General features: G+C 42.7%; 1 protein-coding gene across 1 annotated transcript in view; it reads right to left on the minus strand.

Annotated features, from left to right (window-relative positions):
* Positions 1-6228: 6228 nt before the first annotated feature.
* PSMB2 (proteasome 20S subunit beta 2) overlaps positions 6229-20632 on the minus strand; it is a 41159-nt gene continuing 26755 nt past the window's right edge. The window contains exons 4-6 of the mRNA XM_003273404.4: positions 13765-13927; positions 9875-9924; positions 6229-8016 (exon numbers count right to left, since the gene is read on the minus strand). Of these exons, the coding sequence (XP_003273452.1) occupies positions 7909-8016; positions 9875-9924; positions 13765-13927 (321 nt within the window). The 3' untranslated portion in view covers positions 6229-7908. The remainder of the gene's footprint in view (positions 8017-9874; positions 9925-13764; positions 13928-20632) is intronic.

Consider the following 20632-nt stretch of genomic DNA (forward strand, 5'->3'; position numbering starts at 1 on the left):
TGGCCATACACTGATATGTCCAGCTGGACCAGGAGGGAGAGGGTGTTTTTGCTCGCAAAGGGCTGTGGGTGGGTTGGGAGGGAAGAAAGGTGTGTCAGGCACCCTGAGGTTGTCGCTGGGATCTTGTATTTGTGGTTCTTTTGCCCCTGCAGTTGATGTACCTCCCCATCTCCCCATCTCTCATTCTCTTAATAAAACCTTTCATTGGATATGAAGCCCTCCCTGTCCTTCTTTAGCCCAGGCCTGGATTTGCCTCCTAAGAGGGCAATGTCACTGGGGAGAGGCAGGGCCTGGGAATTGGGCAGGGGGTAGGATTGGAAGGGGCCCCTAACAGCATGGGAGGGAACTGGGGGCCCCTCTGTGTGAGAGGAGGTACAGATGTTGGTCTATCTGGCATGTCAGTGTGGCTATTAGTTGCTGTGTCTGTGGGTGTGTGTCAAGTGAATACTGTATGTGTATTCCTGTGATTTGGTGGGCTGGAGGGTGCATGTGTCAGTTTGGCTGTTACCATGCCCAAAGGTGGTGGATTTGTTACCATGCCCATTGGTGGTGGTGTGTAGGTGTCAGTCGGAACGCTGGTGACTGTGTGTGTCTATCAGGCCAACGCTCATCCAACTCTCGTCTTGAGGATTTCACTCTTCAGTCATCTTTTCTGTCCCCTATCGTCAGTGTCTCCCTCTCTACGGAATCATTACTGGATCACCCCCCAGAGTACAAATGTTCTAGGATCTCTTACCTTACAAAACATAAATCTTTTCCCCATTTCTTTATTTCCTTTGCAGTTAAAGTTCTTGAAAGATTGCTACACCTCTACCTCCATTTCTTCACCTCCAATTTCCTCTTCAATCTGCTTTTTTCCCGACCAGTCGGCTGAAGTCCACTCAGCATGGTCATCACAATGTCAAATCTCAAGGCCTTTTTTTCTGGATTTAACAGCAGCAGTCAATGGATATGGCTGACCACTTGCTCTTTTCTGCAACTCTGTTTCCTCTGTGCCTCCTAACTTCTGGTTTCCTATGACCTCACTGGTCCCAATTCTGTCTACTTAGCTGGCTACTTCTCTACTTGACCTCTAAATGTTGGCTTTCCTCAGGTCCCTCTCTATACTGTCTCCTTAGATTGGTCTCATTCAATCCCATGTGTTTCAATATCTCAATACTGCCAATTCCTGAATGTTTATCTTCAGCCCAGGCTGCTGCCTGAACTCCAGACTTGGAGGTACAGCTATCTGCCTTATGCCTGCCGGCTTGGCTAGTAGGCATCTCAAAACTCATGTCCAAAATGGAGCACATGACTCAAGTACTAAAATCGTGACCTCTTCCAGACTGTCCCACCACAGTAGATGACACCACCTTCTACCCAGTTGCTCAAGCCAGAAACTGGGGAGTCCTATTTGGTTCTTTCTCTATATTCAATCCTTCAGAAAGACTATGGATTCTGAGTCCATCTTCTTTCTTCTATGCCAACACCCTAGTTCTCTGGACTCCTACAGTAGTCTCCCAACGGGTCTGTTTTCTCTGGTACACCTTCAAAGTCAGGTCCGGCAATGATCTGACTTTGCCTAATTCTCCAGCCTCATCTTAAACTACTCTCTTCATCATTCACTTTGCTCCAGCCACATTGGTTTCCTTTCTGTTCCTCAAACTACCACTTTATGCCCCAGGGCCATTGCATTCACTGTTGTTTGCCTGCACTGCTGTCCCCATGTCTTTGCAAGTGTGCTGTCAGGGAGAGATGTTGGGGTGCTTTGCAAGTGAAGATTGTGCTAGAAACATAGGGTCTAGGCATCATCTCTCAGGATAAGGGTCCAAAGATGTGACTTTTTTTCCCAAGAAGCTGCAATGCCTCAACATACCCATGTGTCCAGTGAAAGCTCTTCGGACACAGTGGGGCCTCCTCTGGGGGCCTGTCCCTCATGCTAAATGCATGGGGACCCTCGATATGTTCTAACCCTGCCCCTGCCACTCACTTGGTGTGCCACCCTGAGCTTCGGGTCCCCTAGTATGTACCCTCCCCCCCGCCAGCAGGATGTTAGGTGGTGCTGATACCTCGAGGCAGTATCCGGATGTGGCACTGAAGAATTCTGAATCATGCGGGAGAAGTTCTGCCTCTCTCCAGTCCCTTTCAGTCAGTCCTTCTGAATACATCAAGAAGAAAGTCTTCATTTGGGGCTAGCATGACTTTAACACTTAATATTTGCTTTTCCTCATTTTAACAAAGAGGCTCAGTGCCTTCCCCAAGTATCCCTATCTGGGTTATTCAATCCTTTCTGCAGAAAGGAAGAGAAAGGACTGTGGGGGAAGGCTGAAGTATGCTCTGCTTTAACTGAAGCCTAGGGCCTGGCAAGAAACATCCTACCTCTAAAATTATCTTAGACTATGGGAAGTTGAGGGGATTAAATAAGATATACAGCACTTCTATATAATGCCTGGAATACAGTAACAAATCAATAAAAGGTTATAAATACCCAGAAGAAATTAGTTTATCAAAAACTTTTCAGGTGCTGGACAACTTTCCCTAAGGAAGGACAATGTAGTCCTCAACAAGTCCTATTTTAGAAACAAGAAAGTTGTAGATCAAAGTAACTTGCCCAAAGTCACTAAGCAAGTGATCACGCATACATGTGTGATCCGACCCTCCCTTCATTTCCACTGCATCACATGGCCCTCTACAGAAGGGCTCACAGGCCTCACTCCAGCAAGGGGAAGCAGGTCCTCCCAGGCCCTTGTGCCCCGAGGCTCTGCTAAGCCAGCATACGGTCAGGATAGTTAACAGTGCAGAGGAAGCAGTATGGTATGGACACTAAGTGGCCTAAGAAGCTTCTAATGAGGTCTTAGCATTTGATTCTTCCCATTAAGTTGTTTTTCTTTTCCCCACAGCAAAATAAATCACGTTTTAGCCTCTAACTGGGTTTAGCCCTACGGAAAAGTAGATGATGATTAAAGTTTACACGGGGGCTGGGTGCAGTGGCTCACGCCTGTAATCTCAGCACTTTGGGAAGCCAAAGCAGACAGATCATTTGAGGTCAGGAGTTCCAAGACCATCCTGGCCAACATGGGGAAACTCTGTCTCTACAAAAATATAAAAATTAGCCGGGTGTAGTGGCGCACGCCTGTAAACCCAGCTACTCAGAAGGCTGAGGCAGGAGAATTGCTTGAACCCAGGAGGCAGAGGCTACAGCGAGCCAAGATCGTGCCATTGCACTCCAGCCTGGGTGACAGAGCGGGATTCTGTCTCAATAATAATAATAATAATAATAATAATAATAATAATAAATTAAAAATTAAAAAATAAAGTATACACAGATTGTTTACATGGCTTCTTTTTTGCAAACAAGTATCTGTGAATTAAACAGAGAGTGTTTAGACTGGGTAAGCATTCCAATTTGGAGTTTAAAGACTTTCCTACTTTCTCTTAAAGGATCATAGTGTTCCAGAGTAAATATGAACAGTTCAGTCTTTGAAAACATTCCCTCCCATGAAGGAAGGTAAGTGAAGGCAAGTTGCAGGTTTCTTCTCCCAAACACACTAACACATAATTCACACACTGGACTAAGCAAGCAGCAGACATTTAGAGAGAACCCAAGAATGCGCCGCTTTCTCTTGCTTGGGCACTGCTGTTGCTTTGGTCAAAAGGCTGAGGGGAGCAGAAGTGAAAGGACTCTGGGCTCCAGGCAGGGCAGACCTAGCGGTTGCTCAGCTAGCAAGACCAAGCTCTTGGGCCATTTCAGCGGCATCTTCCATCTCTTAAAGGTTTCTGCCTTCCCATCCCCTCTCTAGTAGGGCTAAGCTTCCCTACCCTGAGGCAAAACAGCTGCTCTCTTCTCCAACCTATCCCCCCTCCCACCCTGAGCCTGGGAAGCAATAATTTGTTTTTCTGTGTATTAATCACCTGAAAGCAGATGGGAGCTAATCAGAACTCCATTCTGAACAGTGTTTGGCCAGGAGTGTTAAATAATGGGTACATTCCCAGTGTTTTTTAAATTTCAGGAAATTGATTTAGGATACAGCTGGCATTTTAAAAACTAAAATCCAGCAGAAGAAAACAGAAGTTAACAGAACACACTACATCATGACTCCACACACACATACACACACATACCCCTCTGTAAGAAAAGTTCCAGAAAGCAACGCTTACCCTTCTTATAGTAGTATACATAGGTGTGAAGTCATGAGTGAATGACGAGGCCATGTAAATTTAGTTGGAACACAGGCTTTATGAGGTGTAAAAGAGGGAGAGGAAAGTGGGGAGTTAGGTTAGGAGAGGATTATGGAATGCCTAGCATGTCAAACCAAAGAATTGGGCTTTATTCTCTTAAGCCATGGAAAACCACCAGAAAGTTTTAAGGGCAGAGAGGAATGGATGGTGAAACTAGTTTTTTAAAATATGGAGAAAGACCTGGAGAGGGAAGAGATTAAAAGTAGAGTGAAGTTAGGAGGCTGTTAAATAGTCTAAGAAACGATAGGGAGTGAACCAGAGTAATGGGGATGGAGACTTATAAAGATTAGGCTGGGTGCAGTGGCTCACACCTGTAATCTCAGTGCTTTGGCAGACCAAGGTGGGAGGATCACTTGAGGCCAAGAGTTTGAGACCAGCCTAGGCAACATGGCGAGACCCTGTCTCTACAAAAAATTTTTACAAACTTAGCTGGGTGTGGTGGTGCACCCTTCTAGTCCCAGCTAGTTGGGAGGCTGGGGTAAGAGGTTCACTTGAGCCCAGGAGTTCAAGGCTGCTGTAAGCTATGATCGTGCCACTGTACTCCAGCCTGGGTGATGGAGCAAGACCCTGTCTCTGAAAAACAACAATAAAAAATTTTAATAAAATTAAAAGATTTAGGATGTAGAAATGCCAGAACTTGGTGGCCATGTAGACAGGCAATAAAGAATGGCATAAAAATGATGCCCAGCTAAATGCAATGTTGTATCTTGGATTATATCCTAGAACAGAAGAAAATTAGTGGAAAAACTGGTAAAATCTGAATAAAGCCTGGAGCTTAGTAATACTAATACACCAACCAATGTTGGTTTCTCAGTTTTGACAAATATACCATGGTATACGGAAGGTGTTAACATTACAGAAACTGAATAAGGTGTATAAGGAGACTGTCTTATCTTTGCAACTTTTCTGTAAAACCAAATTTATTCCAAAATAAAACGTTTATTAAAAATAAATGATGCCTGGGTTTCTGACTTGGACACTTGGGAAACCAGGTGGCTCTAATTCTCTAAGACAGAATGTCATAGAAGAGGTTTGGAGAGTGGCAGATGGTAAGGCTCAGTTTTAGACATATTGAGTTCGATGTCCCTAAATCTGGAGGGTGAGCTATCTAGGAATGAGTTGATTTGGAGCTCAGGAAAGAGATCCAGGTTGGCAAAAAAACACTGAGAGTCAGGATGGGTTTGCAGGCTTGCCTGAGATTGCCCAGGGGACACTTACATTCAAAGGCAGAGAACCGTATGTCATCCCTGGTGAGGCCTGAATGCAGAACAACAAGTTTACCAATCATTATACACTTACTGAGCACTTACCACATGCCAAGCCCTGAACTAAACGTTTACCTATATTACCTCATGGAATTCTCATATCTACCACATGGAATAGGTGCTATTTCAGTCATTGTACAGATAAAATCACGTAGCAGGATAGCCTGTGCTTTAGTAGCAGCACTCCACTGGGTAGGGCATCAGAATCACCTGTGGCGCTTTTTTTTTGCGGGGGGCCGGGGGGGGGGGGGGACAGAGTCTTGCTCTGTCAGCCAGGCTGGAGTGCAGTGGCACGATCTCGGCTCACTGCAACTTCCCTCTCCCGGGCTCAAGCAATTCTCCTGTCTCAACCTCCCAAGTAGCTGGGTTTACAGGTGTGTGCCACCACGCCTGGCTAATTTTTATATATTTTTTTAGTAGAGACGGGGTTTCACCATGTTGGCCAGGCTGGTCTTGAACTCCTGACCTCAGGTAATCCGCCCGCCTCAGACTCCCAAAGTGCTGGGATTACAGGCGTGAGCCACCGCGCCTGGCCAACCTGTGGCACTTTTAAAATAGATGCCTTACACTCAGGAATCTAGCTAAAAGCTCAAACCTATGCATATTCATGGTGGTGTTGGAGGTTGAATCAACTGTAGTGATGTGAATCATCTCTTTTCTCCCATTTACTCAATGATTAGCTTTCTTCTTATGGTATAAGGTATTTATCATTGGTGTATTAAATAGTGTATAAGACACCCAAATCTAATGTTAACCCAATACTTTAATATGAACGTTATGATCAGTAGGTAGTATCTTAGATGATACATTTCATCACAGACAAAACAAAAACCTATCTGTATATGATATTAAGAGGAGCACAGAATTGGATAAAGTAGGGTTTATCTTAGTCTGAGACCAAATGGTTTTGATATGCGGTTCCTAGACTGGCAGCATCAGTAGCAACTGGAAATGTGAGATGAACATTCTGAAACACACGTCTGGTTAAGAACCACTGTTTTAGTGGCTTTAACCACAAAACATCCACACTGTTCTCTAAAGGTAGGCTGAGTAAAACAGGTAACTGGTTAACTGCCCATGATCCATCAATTTAATGGAAAATATGCAACTGTCAACAAGAATAAGCATATCTATATGTAATGATATAAAACAATCTCTAATATAGTGTTAAGTGAAATAAGCAATATGTAGAACATTAAAAATACTTTTTAGCCGGGCACAGTGGCTCACACCTGTAATCCCAGCATTGGGAAGCCAAGGCAGGCAAACTGCTTGAGCCCAGGAGTTCAAGACCAACCTGAATGACATGGTGAGACCCTGTATCTATGAAAAACACAAAAACTAGCTGGGCATTGGTGGTGTGTGCCTGTAATCCTAGCTACTCAGGAGGCTGAGATGGGAGGATCACTTGGACCCAGGAGGCGGAGGTTGCAGTGAGCCAAGATTATGTCACAGCACTCCAGCCTGGGCTGGAGTGAGACCCTGTCTCTACGTAAATAAATAAATCTAAAAAATTTAAATGGAGCATGTGTCTGTATGTATGTATACCTTACACAGTAACAGAATATCTCTTAAAAAACATAAGAAATTAGTAGCTGAAGTTTCCTCCAGGGAGGGAAGCAGGAAGCAGGTGATTGGATTATAGGGATGGGAGAAACATTTTTCTTTCTTTTTTTGAGATGGAGTCTCGCTCTGTTGGCCAGGTTGGAGTACAGTGGCAAGATCTAGGCTCACTGCAACCTCTGCCTCCCAAGGTTCAAGCTATTCTCCTGCCTCAGCCTCCCCAGTAGCTGGGACTAGGGGTGTGTGCCACCACACCCGGCTAATTTTTGTATTTTTAGTAAAGACGGGGTTTTACCATGTTGGTCAGGATGGTCTCACTCTCTTGACCTCGTGATCCACCCACCTTGGCCTCCCAAAGTGCTGGGATTACAGGCATAAGCCACCACACCCAGCTCTGGAAGAAATATTTTTCACTACATGTTTTCGTACTGTTTGCATGTTTTATTAAGTGCATGTATGATTCATTCAGATTAATTAATTAAAAAATTTTAAGTTTAAGGGCAAAAAGAACCACTACTTTAGAGAGAATGGCGATATTAGCAAGTAAAATATATGAAAGAGCTAGTTGGAAAGGAAGCCAAGCATGGAGTAGAACGTGGGGCCATCAGCTGCTAAAGGGTATTGAGCGTTAATGGAGGGCGGAGCAGGAAGAAAAGTCAGACCTGGCAAAAAGATCATTTTCCCTCCATATCCTTTCTGAGGTAATATTAGGTAAACTGAGACCTGGACCAGAGGGCTCAATTATATCCATAGTCACCTTTATTCTGAATTAACCATTTATCAAGAGTGTACCTGAAAAGAGTAGAAAAAAATAAAGGAGCCCATCAAAAAAAGTTCCCTGGCAAGTGGGAGGGAGGACATGTTAGGAGCCCTGTTTGGGGAAGGAAATATTGTCCAGGTCATGGATGCCATTTTTGTCAATGATTCGAACACTGAAGGTTGGCAGATTCAGGATGAAGCGTTTCTGGAGCTGCAGAGAGACATGGAGGAAATCAGTCAACAAATAATTACTAAGTGCTATGTGCCAGGCTCTGTTCTAGACACTGGGAATACAAGCAAACAAAAATCCCTGCTTTTGTGGGACTGATATTCTATTAGAGGCAGTTGGCAGTAGGGCACTAGTACTCTAGTGGTAGAGGGTACCCAAATGGCAGCTGGAGGATGACTGGGAGGCAGGGAGGCTGAACTGGGAGGTGCAGCTAAGAGCCTGTCTCTGGTCAGTCAGCTGATGAAAGAATGAGACAATCCAGTGTTCTGTTCCCCATAGTCTGTTACCTATCAGTCTGGTAAACACAGACGTCTCTCTTAAAATGTCTCAAGATAATAAGCTAACAAAGAGTGATTGTCCTCAGAACAAAGCAGAGGCCAGGAGCCGTGGCTCAGGCCTGTAATTGGGAGGTTGAGGTGGGAGAATATCTTGAGCCCAGGAGTTCAAGACCAGCCTAGGTAACATAGCAAGACCCCATCTCTTAAAAATAATGAGCTGGGCATGGTGGTGCCTGTCTGTAGTCTCAGCTACTTGGGAGGATCGCTTGAGTTCCAGAAGTCCAGGCTGCAGTGAGCTATGATGGTGCCACTGCACTCCACTCTAGCCTGGGCAACAAAGCGAGACCCGTCTCTTAAAAAAAAAAAAAAAAAAAAAAAAGCCAGGGGGGTGGGCACTGTGGACTGAAAACAAAAGGTTTGTGTAAGAAGCAAACTGACATTACTCCCAATGCTCCTGCTCTTATCTTCCTACTCTCTTACTAAACCACGAGTTCAAGTTCATCCTTAAGCCACAGGAACAGTAAAATAATGAAAAAAAACTAATGTGGCTGGTTTTTGACCTCCCCATTCTCCATCCATACCCAAAGCCTTAGACTCTAAGGGGTAGTATTAGAAAGGGTGTGTTCTGTAATCCTGCCCTCGAAAACCAAAGTCTACTCTCCCCTTCTACCCAAAGCTTCCTAGTTGCTTTCTATGGTCCTCCTGAATTCTTAGGGAAGGCTTTTTCTCACAGATTACAAAGACTCGTACACTATTAAGGGAGCAGGCAGTATGGCAATTACAGGTGGCACAAGAACAGAGCAGGTATAAAGTCTAGGGCAGGGCTGGGCATGGTGGCTCACGCCTGTAATCCCAGCACTTTGGGAGGCCGAGGCAGGCGGATCACCTGAGGTCAGGAGTTCAAGACCAGCCTGGCCAACATGGTGAAACCCTGTCTCTACTAAAAATACAAAAAATTAGCCGGGCATGGTGGTGGGCACCTGTAATCCCAGCTACTCGGGAGGCTAAGGCAAGATAATTGCTTGAACCCAGAGGCAGAGGTTGCAGTGAGCTGAAATCGTGCCACTGCACTCCAGCCTGGGCAACAAAAGTGAAACTCCATCTCAAATAAAAAAATAGAATAAAGTCTAGGGCAGAAGTTCTTCAAGTACAGCCTCAGTTACCACCTGTAGCAAAATCACCTGGGACTGCCAGTTAAAGCAGAGCTTCCCAGTTTGTACCTCAGAACAGTGGACTCAGAATTGAAGGTTGGGGCAGAGATGGCAATCTGTTTAACAGGTTTCCCAGGTGACACTTATACACACTAAAATTTGAGAACCACTGGTTTGCATAAACCAGAAAGAATTAAATCCTAAAACTGACATTGAGGAGGTAATCTGTGAGAGAAAAATGAGCTTGCTATCCACACCAAACTCTATCCCTGGTAGCAACTTCACATCTGGTTAGTGGGTATGTATTACACCTTCTGGCAAAAATCTGAAAAAGTATAACTGAGGAACAGGAACAACACTGGCAAACAGAGAGACAAACATTCCTTTCAGGATCCTATGGGAACTACTCACCTCCTCCAGACATTTCCTAAGGAGCTCCACTGCCCTCTCACGTGAGATAGCTGAAAGAGAACACAGAGACCAAGTACTTCCAGTGGTGTCATTATAACCAACTCTCAGCAGCTTTTGATCAAGTTTCAAATCTTAATCAAAGCTGGCTTCTTCAGGTCTGAGTGCCACACAAACGGAAAAGGCAAAAAATACTTTGCCTTCTAACCTGCAACCAACTTACTTCACATGCAGCTGGGGGTGCCCCAGACCCAGTGCTCCAGCAGCTACAAGCCACTGCAAATTGATTTGCTACAGTGAAGGGTAAGCATGAAGGAATTCTGCCTTCCCTGGCCAGGGCCCGCCTCTGAAGAAGTCCAGCAGCCTGCCTCTCTTTATCATAACCCACCCCTTTCACTCCCCCTTAGTCCAGAGTTTAAATCAATTCCATCTGCCCTAGTCAGCTGCAAATCAGGGAAAGAGAGGACGGGTCAGAATTTCAGCCTTGTTTTCCCAGCTGGGTCTCTGTTTAACAATGGGAAGAGAATTCATAGGATGGGGCTGAGACTTTCCCCAAATAGGAGCCAAAGGAACTGTCTGTGGGCATGGCAAACGGGGACGACGTGTTATGCACTCAGGCTTCAGGGGTGGCTAGTGGTTATTTTGGTGGGCAAATCAGCTGTATTACTGACAGATGCCAAATCAAGAAAGTCACTGGGAAGCCAGGCTAATTCTTTTCAAGATGTGGCCTGGAGCTCTAGTGTGGCTAAGGTTGAGCGAGAGGGCAGTACCAAAAAAGAATGAACATGCCAGATTCTTACAATACTGACAGTGAAGAATGGAATGTAAGGAGAGAAGTGGTTATCTGTGCTTCATCTATAGTCTGTAAAAGCTAAGAATTCCAAAGTACCCACTGCCCACAGAGGCTAAAGTCGAGGTTAAGACTGGGGTCAGAAGATGGAACTTAGCACAAAAGCATCCCTGTGTCTGGGAAGTCCTAACCAGAGCACTTAGGCAACAGGAGGAAAGAAAGAGCACCCAAATTGGAAAGCAGGAAGTCAAATGTCCCTATTTGCAGACGACATGACCTTCTATATAGAAAAACCTAAAGACCCCACCAGAAAACGCTTACATCTGATAAATGAATTCCATAAAGTTGCAGGATACAAAATTAATATACAAAAATTGGTGTTTCTATACACAAACTAGCTGAAAAATAAATCAAGGCAATCCCATTTACAACAGACACAAAAATCAAAGAAAATAAAATACCTAGGAATAAATTTAACCAAGGAGGTGAAAGACCTCTATAATGAAAACTATAAAACACTGATGAAATAAGCTGAAGAGGATACAAACGAATGGAAATACATCTCATGCTCATGGATCAGAAGAATTAATATTATGAAGATGACAATACTACCCAAAGAAATTTATATATTCAATGCAATCCCTATCAAAATGCCAATGACATGCCTCACAGAATTATGGAAAAAAATCCAAGATTTGTATGGAACCACAAAAGACTGAATAGCTAAAGCAATCCTGAACAAAAAGAACAAATCTGGTAGTTGATACCACTACCAGACTTCAAAATATACCACAAAGTTGTAGTAACCAAAACAGCATGCTACTGGCATAAAAATAGACACATAGACCAATTAAGCAGAATACAGAAATTAAGAAAGTAAGCCACATATCTACATTTGACTTTTGATGAAGGTACCAAGAACACTCATTGGGGGAAAGGACAGTCTGTTCAATAAATGGTGCCTCGGGACATTGATCTGGAAAAAGATTTTATGAATAATCTCATGAACACAGGCAACAAAAGCAAAAATAAACAAAGGGGATTATATCAAACTGAAACGCTTCTGCACAGCAAAGGAAACAATAAAGTGAAAAGGCAACCTAAAGAATGGGAGAATATACATGCAAACTACTCATCCAACAGGGAGTTAATATCCAGAAAATATAAGGAACTGAAATATCTCAATAGAGAACAAAAATTCGATTAAAAAATGGGCATATGATCTCAATAGACATTTCAAAAGACATACAAATGGCCAATAAATATATGGAAAAAATTATCAACATCACTAATCATCACAGAAATGCAAATCAAAACCACAATGAGGTAACATCTCATCCCAGTTAGGAATAGCTATTATCAAAAAGACAAAAAACAACAAATGCTGGCAAGGATGTAGAGAAAAGGAAATTCTTTATATACTGTTGGTGGGAATGCAAACTAGTATAGCCACTAGGGAGAACAGTATGGCCGTCCCTCAAAAAACTACAAATAGAACTACCATATGATCTGGCAGTCCCACTACTGGGAATTTATCCAAAAGAAAGGAAATCATTATACTGGATGAAATCATTATATCACTGGGGAAACACTGCACCCCAGTGTTTACTGCAACACTATTCACAATAGCCAAGATATGGAACCAACCTAGGTGTCCGAGAACAGATCAATGGATAAAGAAGATGTGGTATATATACACCATGAAATACTATTCATCCATAAAAAAGGAAATACTGTCATTCAACATGAACGGAACTGGAGGATATTCTATTAAGTGAAATAAGCCAGGAACAAAGTTAAAACACTGCACGTTCTTACTCATATGTGGAAGCTAAAAAGGCTGATCTCATAGAAGTAAAAAGTGGAATAGAGGATACTAGAGGCTGAGAAATCCTCTGTAAGGGATGGGGGACATTTGTTAAAAGATACAAAATTGGCAGGGTGTGGTGGCTCAGGCCTGTAATCCCAACACTTCGGGAGGCCAAGGCGGGTGGATCACTTGAAGTCAGGAGTTCTGGACCAGCCTGGCCAACATGGTGAAACCCCATCTCTACAAAAAATACAAAAACTAGCCAGGCACAGTGGCACACGCCTGTAATCCCATCTACTTGGCAGGCTGAGGCACGAGAATCGCTTGAACCTGGGAGGCAGAGGTTGCTGTGAGCCAAGATCACTCCACTGCACTCCAGCCTGGGCGACAGAGGGAGACTCTGTCTCAAACCAAAAAAAAAAAAAAAAAATTATGGATAGACAGAGGAATATAAGTTCTACTGTTCTATACCACTGTAAAATGACTATGGCTAACAATATATAGTTTCAAATAGCTAGAAGGAGGATACTAAATGTTCCCAACACAAAATGATAAATGTTTGAGATGACTGATGTACTAACTACCGTGATCTGTTTACATTACATGTATTGAAACATCATGATGTACTCTATGAATATATGTACAATTATTATTTGTCAACTAAAAAATAAAATTTTAAAAAAGCATCCCTGTATCTGAAGTTTTGCCAAGCTGACGCTTTATGGACAAGTAGAGCAACAGCTTTTTCTTTCAAGAGGGGGCAGCCATTAGGTGACAACCAAGGGAAGGCTCAGATTTGTAGCCTTAGAAAGCTTTGCTGTTTAAGCAAAGAAACCTTCAGTTGTCATGCTGGGGACCTGTTCATCCTTGCAAATTCCAAACAAATACACAGCTACTTGCTTTACACACTCATTCTTTACTGAGATGCCAAAAGGCATCTAGGCAAAGCAAAATAAGTGAAAAAACTTGAATTCTTAGAACTGAAGAACTTTAGAACCCAATAAAAATGTTTTATTCACTATGACATCTATTCCAATCCTCCTTCAAAACAAAACCCAGCTCTAGAGATATGTACTATCTCATTTTGACTGGCAAAAAAAGGGACTTACGTCAGCTTTGGGAAGACCCTACTGACCGACAGAAGACTGCAGCTTCCAGAGGGGGACCTGCTTATGCTTCTTAGGATCCATCCTATTCAAGCCCTGGCCACCCACCTCCAAGGGTGGACAAACCTGGGAAGTAGCTGAGGGCAGGGCTCTGCCACTGCTCCCTCCCTAGAGTATTAATACTTACTTGGTGTGTAGTATCGGTCCAGGATACTGAGAGTCAGGAAGGCACCATAGCCGTGGGCTGCAAAAGGGGCCTTGGCCAAGGCTGCCAGGTAGTCCATGTAATACAGCGCTGGACCTTCATGCTCATCATAGCCAGCCAGGAGGAGGTTCACATGATATGGGGTCTGCAAAGAAAAGATATGGCAAAGTGATAACTAAAGCAGAACACCAACATCTCTTCCCATGGCAAATGAGACTATTCTGACTCTTGATGAGAAAGCAAATATTAGCAGCAACTGAGTAAATCATAATGAAAGTAAAAATGTAGGGAAATCTAGAGGACCTGGAGTATGGTTAACAGGTCAAGGGACGTCAGCTTGTTCTCTTTGAACAGAAGGGCATTTGGAGCACTTTAAGGTATGTGAAAAAGCTATCTTCTTAAAGTCTATGGATGAGAACCTGTAAAAAAGCACTTCTTCAAAAGTATTTGATAGCAAAACAGAGTGACTACATAGTTAATAATAGCTTAATTGTATATTTTAAAATAACTAAAAGAGTATAATTGGATTGTTTGTCACACAAAGGAGAAATGATTGAGGTGAGAGATATCCCATTTACCCTGATGTGATTATTACACATTGTATGCCTGTATCAAAATATCCCATATACCCAATATATACATACACCTACTATGAACGCACAAAAATTTAAAATAAAAAATTTTTTAAGCACTGCAAGGGCAAAGTATAGGTGCTCTTTTGTCATTCCTAATTGTTGAAACCAACAAACAATTCTGAGAGTGCCAGGCCACGGACTGAAAAAAGCAGATGCTCCAACCACATCAAATGAAATAAACAAACTCAGTTTAGGCATCTGGACCAATCCCAAATGGCAAACTGTATGCCCACTACTAAAGAAACAACTTACACCTGGGTGCAGTAGCTCACAGGTATAATCCCAGCATTTTGGGAAGCTGAGGTGGGAGGCTTGCTTGAGCCCAGGAGTTTGAGACCAGCCTAGGTAACATAGTGGAACTTTGTTTCTATAAAAAAACTAAAAAATTAGCCAGGCATGATGGCGCACACCTGTGGTCCCACCTACTCAGGAGGCTAAGGTGGATCACTTGAACCAAGGAGGTCAAGGCTACTGTGAGCCATGATTGTGCCACTGAACTCCAGCCTGGGTTCAAAAAAAAAGAGAAAGAGAGAGAAAAGAAACAACTCATGAGGTGGGGAGGGATAGTAAGTCTCTTTTTTTTGTTTTTGTTTTTGTTTTTTTGAGATGGAGTCTGGCTCTTGTCCCCCAGGTTGGAGTGCAATGGCGTGATCTCGGCTCACTGCAACCTCTACCTCCTGGGTTCAAGCGATTCTCCTGCCTCAGCCTTCCAAGTAGCTGGGACTACAGGCGCCCTCCACCACACCCAGCTAATTTTTGTATTTTTAGTAGAGACGGGGTTTCATTATGTTGGCCAGGCTGGTCTCGAACTTCTGACCTCTTGATCCGCCCGCCTCGGCCTCCCAAAGTACTGGGATTACAGGTGTGAGCCACCGCGCCTGGCCATAAGTCTCAAATATTTAAATCAAATCACCAGACTTAACTGAAAAGTAATTTTGAGACAAATAAAAAGCAATAAAAAATAATTATAACTTGGATTTATAGGTATCCTTTCTTTGTATTACCTGCAAATCTAAAAACATAAGTTTTATAGAGAACCATGACTGAGTCTGCGTTGCTCTTCATCTCCAAATGGATGATTATTTTTTTTCTACACCAGCTGCGCCATTTACCATGTTAAATTCAGTCTGTCTATGCCCCCAGGCATCAGGGGTGGGACTTCCATTTTATATGGCTTTCTTTTTCTCTGCAGGATGTGTTTCTCCTCTTGCATTTGCTTCAGCGGGTAGTAAGCAGGCCTTGCCCATGGATATGTCCCCATCCCTAAATTTGTGTATGTATTTAATTAAACGCACAGTAAGTGAGACACCTCATTATGAAGCATGAAGTGTAATAGCTAATAGTCCTAAAAGTGGCATTTAACATTCTTTGAACACTGATTAACATGGCCACTTGGCAGCCTTAAAAAACTCATGGTTTTTGCTTTTTTGGGGGAAGAGGGGTTGGGAGGGGAGTAACAGGGTGTTGTTCTGTCGCCTAGGCTGGAGTGCAGTGGTGCAATCACAGCTTGCTGCAGCCTCAAACTCCTAGGCTCAAGCAAATTTCCCACCTCAGCCTTCTGAGCAGCTACGACTATAGGCACCTACCACCATGCCCTGCTAATTTATTATTTCTTTTTTTTAAGAGATGAGGTCTTGGCCAGGCACGGTGGCTCACGCCTGTAATCCCAGTACTTTGGGAGGCCGAGGCGGGTGGATTACTTGAGGTTAGGAGTTTGAGACCAGCCTGGCCAACATGGTGAAACCTTGTCTCTACTAAAAATACAAAAATTAGCCAGGCGTGGTGGCACGAGCCTGTAATCCCAGCTACTTGGGAGGCTGAGGCATGAGAATCACTTGAACCTGGGAGGCAGAGGCTGCAGCGAGCCGAGATCATGCCACTGCACCACTCCAGCCTGGGCAATAGAGCAAGACTCTATCTCCAGAAAAAAAAAAGGGAGACAGAGAGAGAGAGAGAGAGAGAGAGAGAGAGAGAGAGAGATGGGGTCTCACTATGTTGCCCAGGCTGGCCTTCAACTTCTAGGCTCAAGCAATCCTTCCACCTTGGCCTCCCAAAGTGCTGGGATGACAGTCTGGAGCCACCGTGCCTAGCATGAAACTCATATTATATACTTACTTGGAATTCTAAGCCAGCTGTGCTAAGTAGGAAGGGTTCCTAACGTTGCCTGGAGATTACAGAGTGCTCCTCACCTCCAAGTAGGTTTCTGTTAGTGATAAGACAGTGGGTAGTCCCAGAGAGAAATAAGTTGAACTGCAGTCAAAACTTCTGAGAAAATAATTATCTGCCTATCGTATTTCCCAATGAGTGGTGTGCGGCACTCTGCCAAGCTCTGGAATTCTCTGTGCATTCTGAGTACCTTCTTAGTAAACCTGACCTTAGGCAAAAAACTTAACCCCTATGAGCTTCTGGGTATTTTTTTTTAACATGTAAAACTGGGTTAATTAATCTTTCTCCTATCTTCTAGGAAATATAATGAGAAAAAATAATAACGGTAAAGCAACCCAAACTCAGGAAGAAAAGATGCTACCAAAATTCCTACTACATTAACTACATCCCAGTCTCTTTTTGAAAGCTTATAACTTTAAACAACAACAAACCTGCTTAAATTAGCTACAGATTTTAAAAATGCTATTAGTTATATACAAGTGTGAAAACAGTACTGCAAAATCTGGCAGACATAGAATACCTTGGTGTTCTTACAGTTAAAATTAGAAGAGCGAAAGAGGGAAGAAAAGAGGCAGAATAGCAAAGAGAAACTGGTTTCCCTCCTCAAGAGAATTAATAATACAGTCTTTTACCTATCACAAAGTAAGTTAAATCTTTTTGCTAAGAGGATAATCTCTACTATTCTCTACTAACTAGCCAGAACATTCACTGTATAGTTAGCCAAGACAATTTCATCAAGTTGCAATGGTATATTAAGTATTCCCCCAGATACTCAGAGGCCTTAACAAGCAGAACCCAGATGTTTTGTCTTCAACGAAGATCTTGTCCATACTATGAGATTAAATTGTTTAGAATAATAAATGTTATTTAAAATCCACTACCAGAAAATTTTAGATGAAATAGGATGTCAGCAGAATTCCAGAAGCAAACTGCATCACTTAATTGGTCTCCATAGGATCATTTACTCATGCTTAGGCATCTGATGCACACATACACTTACCAAAGTTGGTATTCAGAAGCTACAACTCCTGGTATTGAAGATAACTCACAAATTATTGTGTGACTTTGAATTACCAACTTTTGCATGTGTGAGATGCTTAAGCATAAATAAATGGTGTTATCTAGACTAATTAAATCAATACATCTGTGCAACAACTTGCAGTTTGTGAAATTCTTCTGACAATGCTCCACCAAAGATCTCTGGCTTGGCTGGGCACAGTGGCCCATGCCTGTAATCCCGCACTTTGGGAGGCCAAGGTGGGAGGACTGCTTGAGCCTAGGAGTTCAAGACCAGTGTAGGCAAGATGGCAACACCCTGTCTCTATGGGGGAAAAAAAAAAGCTAGGTGAGGTGGCTACTTGGGAGGTTGAGGCAGGAGGATCCTTAAGCCCTGGCATACAGTGAACTATGATCCCCCCACTGTACTACAGACTGACTAGCAACAGAGTAAGACCCTATTTCTACCAAATAAAAAGAAAAGTACTAAACAAATGTGAGTAAGCACTAAGTGCTATTTCTGAGAAGTGGTTCAAGTTTAAGTCAACTGCCAGCATCTCCATGAATGTACCTTTATTGTTGCTTTTTGCTAGGCTTGGGTCCTTCTCTTTCTACCTCCCTCTAGACACAGGATACTAAGTAAAGAAAAGCTTAGGGTACAGGCCAGGCATTCAGAACTGAACAAAGAGGAGACCAAAAGCATAAATAAGTAAGAAAGAGTTGGGCTGTGACTTTAGAAAAGTTAGTCATTTAATCTCTCTGAATTTTAATTTCTCATTTAAAACATGGGATGATCCCTACTACAAAAGGGCTGCTGCAGTGAGGATTCCAAAAGATAATGCATGTAGATAATAAGTATAATGCCCGAAAAGTAAAGACTCTATAAACAATGCAAGTACTCAGGAGAAGCCCAACTACTTCTGGCACTGAGATACGAGCGAAATTCCTGTGTGTCTTCATAAAGGGATATGGAGGGATGTTAGTGCCCAGCACAGGGCCTGACACATGTAGAAAAGCAGTAGATGAGTTTCCTCCTCTCTCATTCCTGGGACTCTTTCCAGGGGCCCTAAGGTAATGGTGTTCAGGGTCACAAGCATTTGTACTAGACACTTAGAGCATATCTACTTCATTGTCAACCCTCCCTAACCATGTTATTTCTTCCCTTGCAAATGTGTCTATTCTGAGTGGTAAAGCTACTTTCTAGACACTTTTTCATCAATTCCCTTAGTTCCCCATGATCAATATTACATACTTAAGGATTTGCCTAATTATTCTGGGGAAATGAAGACATTAATCAATAATGAGAGCACTGCCAGGGATCCTCTTTAAAAAGAATCTCTTACAAAGTAATCCTTTGCAAAGATTACCAAGAATCTTTTAAAATGAAATCTCTATTCTGTACATGATATAATCTAGCCTTTGGTTGTCTCCACTAGTCTAATTGTTTAGATAGTAAGTCTAAGTAGTAAGACAAAGTTTTGAGGTCCCCAACGGGAAGAACTATAACATACAAGACTAGGCTTCTTCCACACCATAAGCTAAGACTGAACATTATATATAGTATTGAATTAACCTAAATATCCAAACATTCATCCAAGTGAACCAAACATTTAGCTAAGATACTCTCTACCCAAAGGCCTTGGCAATCACCATCAGTGGTCTGCAATGCAAACACCAACATGTTTAAAGTTGTGTCTAATTGATATACAAAGAAAAAATTTTAAATGAACCAGCCTGGGAACTCAAAATGAACTTTAACTTCTAGCATGAGGTACCACCAAAATTTTGCCTCTTAATCGAAGGCAGTGAGGGTGGGGTGAGAACGAAACTAGACAAATCTATCTTTTCCTCCTTTAATGAGTACGTGATATGAGTTTATTTTCACAGTGAAGTGCATTTAGGTCATTTTGAGATTTCTTCATCTGTACAATAAGGATAATAAAAGTACCCATCATTACAAGGTTGTGGCAAGGTTTAGATAAATACATGTAAAGTACTCAGTGCAATGCCTGATACATTGCAATAATGCAGATTGACTATTACCACAACACTACCACCACCACTTTTAGGATTTGACTGCATTATCAACAGATTTGACTAGATAGTAAGATCAAGAAGTGGGCTACAGAGAGCCAATAAAATTGTCCAACTTGTGTTGGTTACTAAAAGATCAAATTTAAGAAGACAGGGGAATTGGCCAATAAGCACATCTCTTATGTACTCCTTTCTGAGTACTGAAATAGACTTCTTAAGTACCTCTGAGCATCTGAGTCCTGCAGAACTGAGCTCAGTGCCACTTTGGACTCTTGTACATTTGGGGGTGGGGAGTGTGCACTGCACACATGCAAACTTTACTTAAGTTAGATGAAGTGTTTCCTTCCCTGCAACTCTTGTGCATATGACTTCTTGTATATTCCCTCTCTTATGAAAAAGAAACACTGTAGCAATTAAGAGGGTGAAATTCCATAAATTTTGCAGTGAAAGAGAACAGTTGTGATAAACACAAACAACAAAATCAGCGACAAGAGTCCGGGCGGTGACAAGCAGCGGTGTGACATCTGGCGGAAGCTAAAGTCACAGCAAGGGGGAGAGAGGTGGGCGTGAGGAAGCATCCTGCCAAGCGTGGACACAGAAAAAGAGGGGAATTGACAGTCTTCCTTTGGAGCCAGGCCAGCCTTTGCCACCTCTAATTGAATGGGATGACACTGCTATGAGTGAGGTGCTTTGGAGAATGGTGCAATTTCTTTTTTGATGTGTTGCACCTTGGAATGCTAAGCAGTGTGTGAGGTCAGTAATTTGGAAGAAGATGCAGAACCGCCACTGAGACAAATGAGTTTGTCTAGAGATGAGTGTTTTCATAAACAGACTTCTAAATATACTAAACAGAGACTGGACTTTGAAAGGAACAGTACATCTGCTATTTCTTTTAGTCCAGGGGATTTTCAAAACTGCCTAAAATTCCGTCTTTAGCACTGAAACGATTTCATGAAAATGCAGTTTACAGACTTACATGCAATAGAAAACCTCAACTAGTTTACCCAGTATCCCTTTTA

The sequence above is a fragment of the Nomascus leucogenys genome, chromosome 12, assembly GCF_006542625.1.
Source record: "Nomascus leucogenys isolate Asia chromosome 12, Asia_NLE_v1, whole genome shotgun sequence".
In the NCBI taxonomy this organism is placed as follows: Eukaryota; Metazoa; Chordata; class Mammalia; order Primates; family Hylobatidae; genus Nomascus; species Nomascus leucogenys.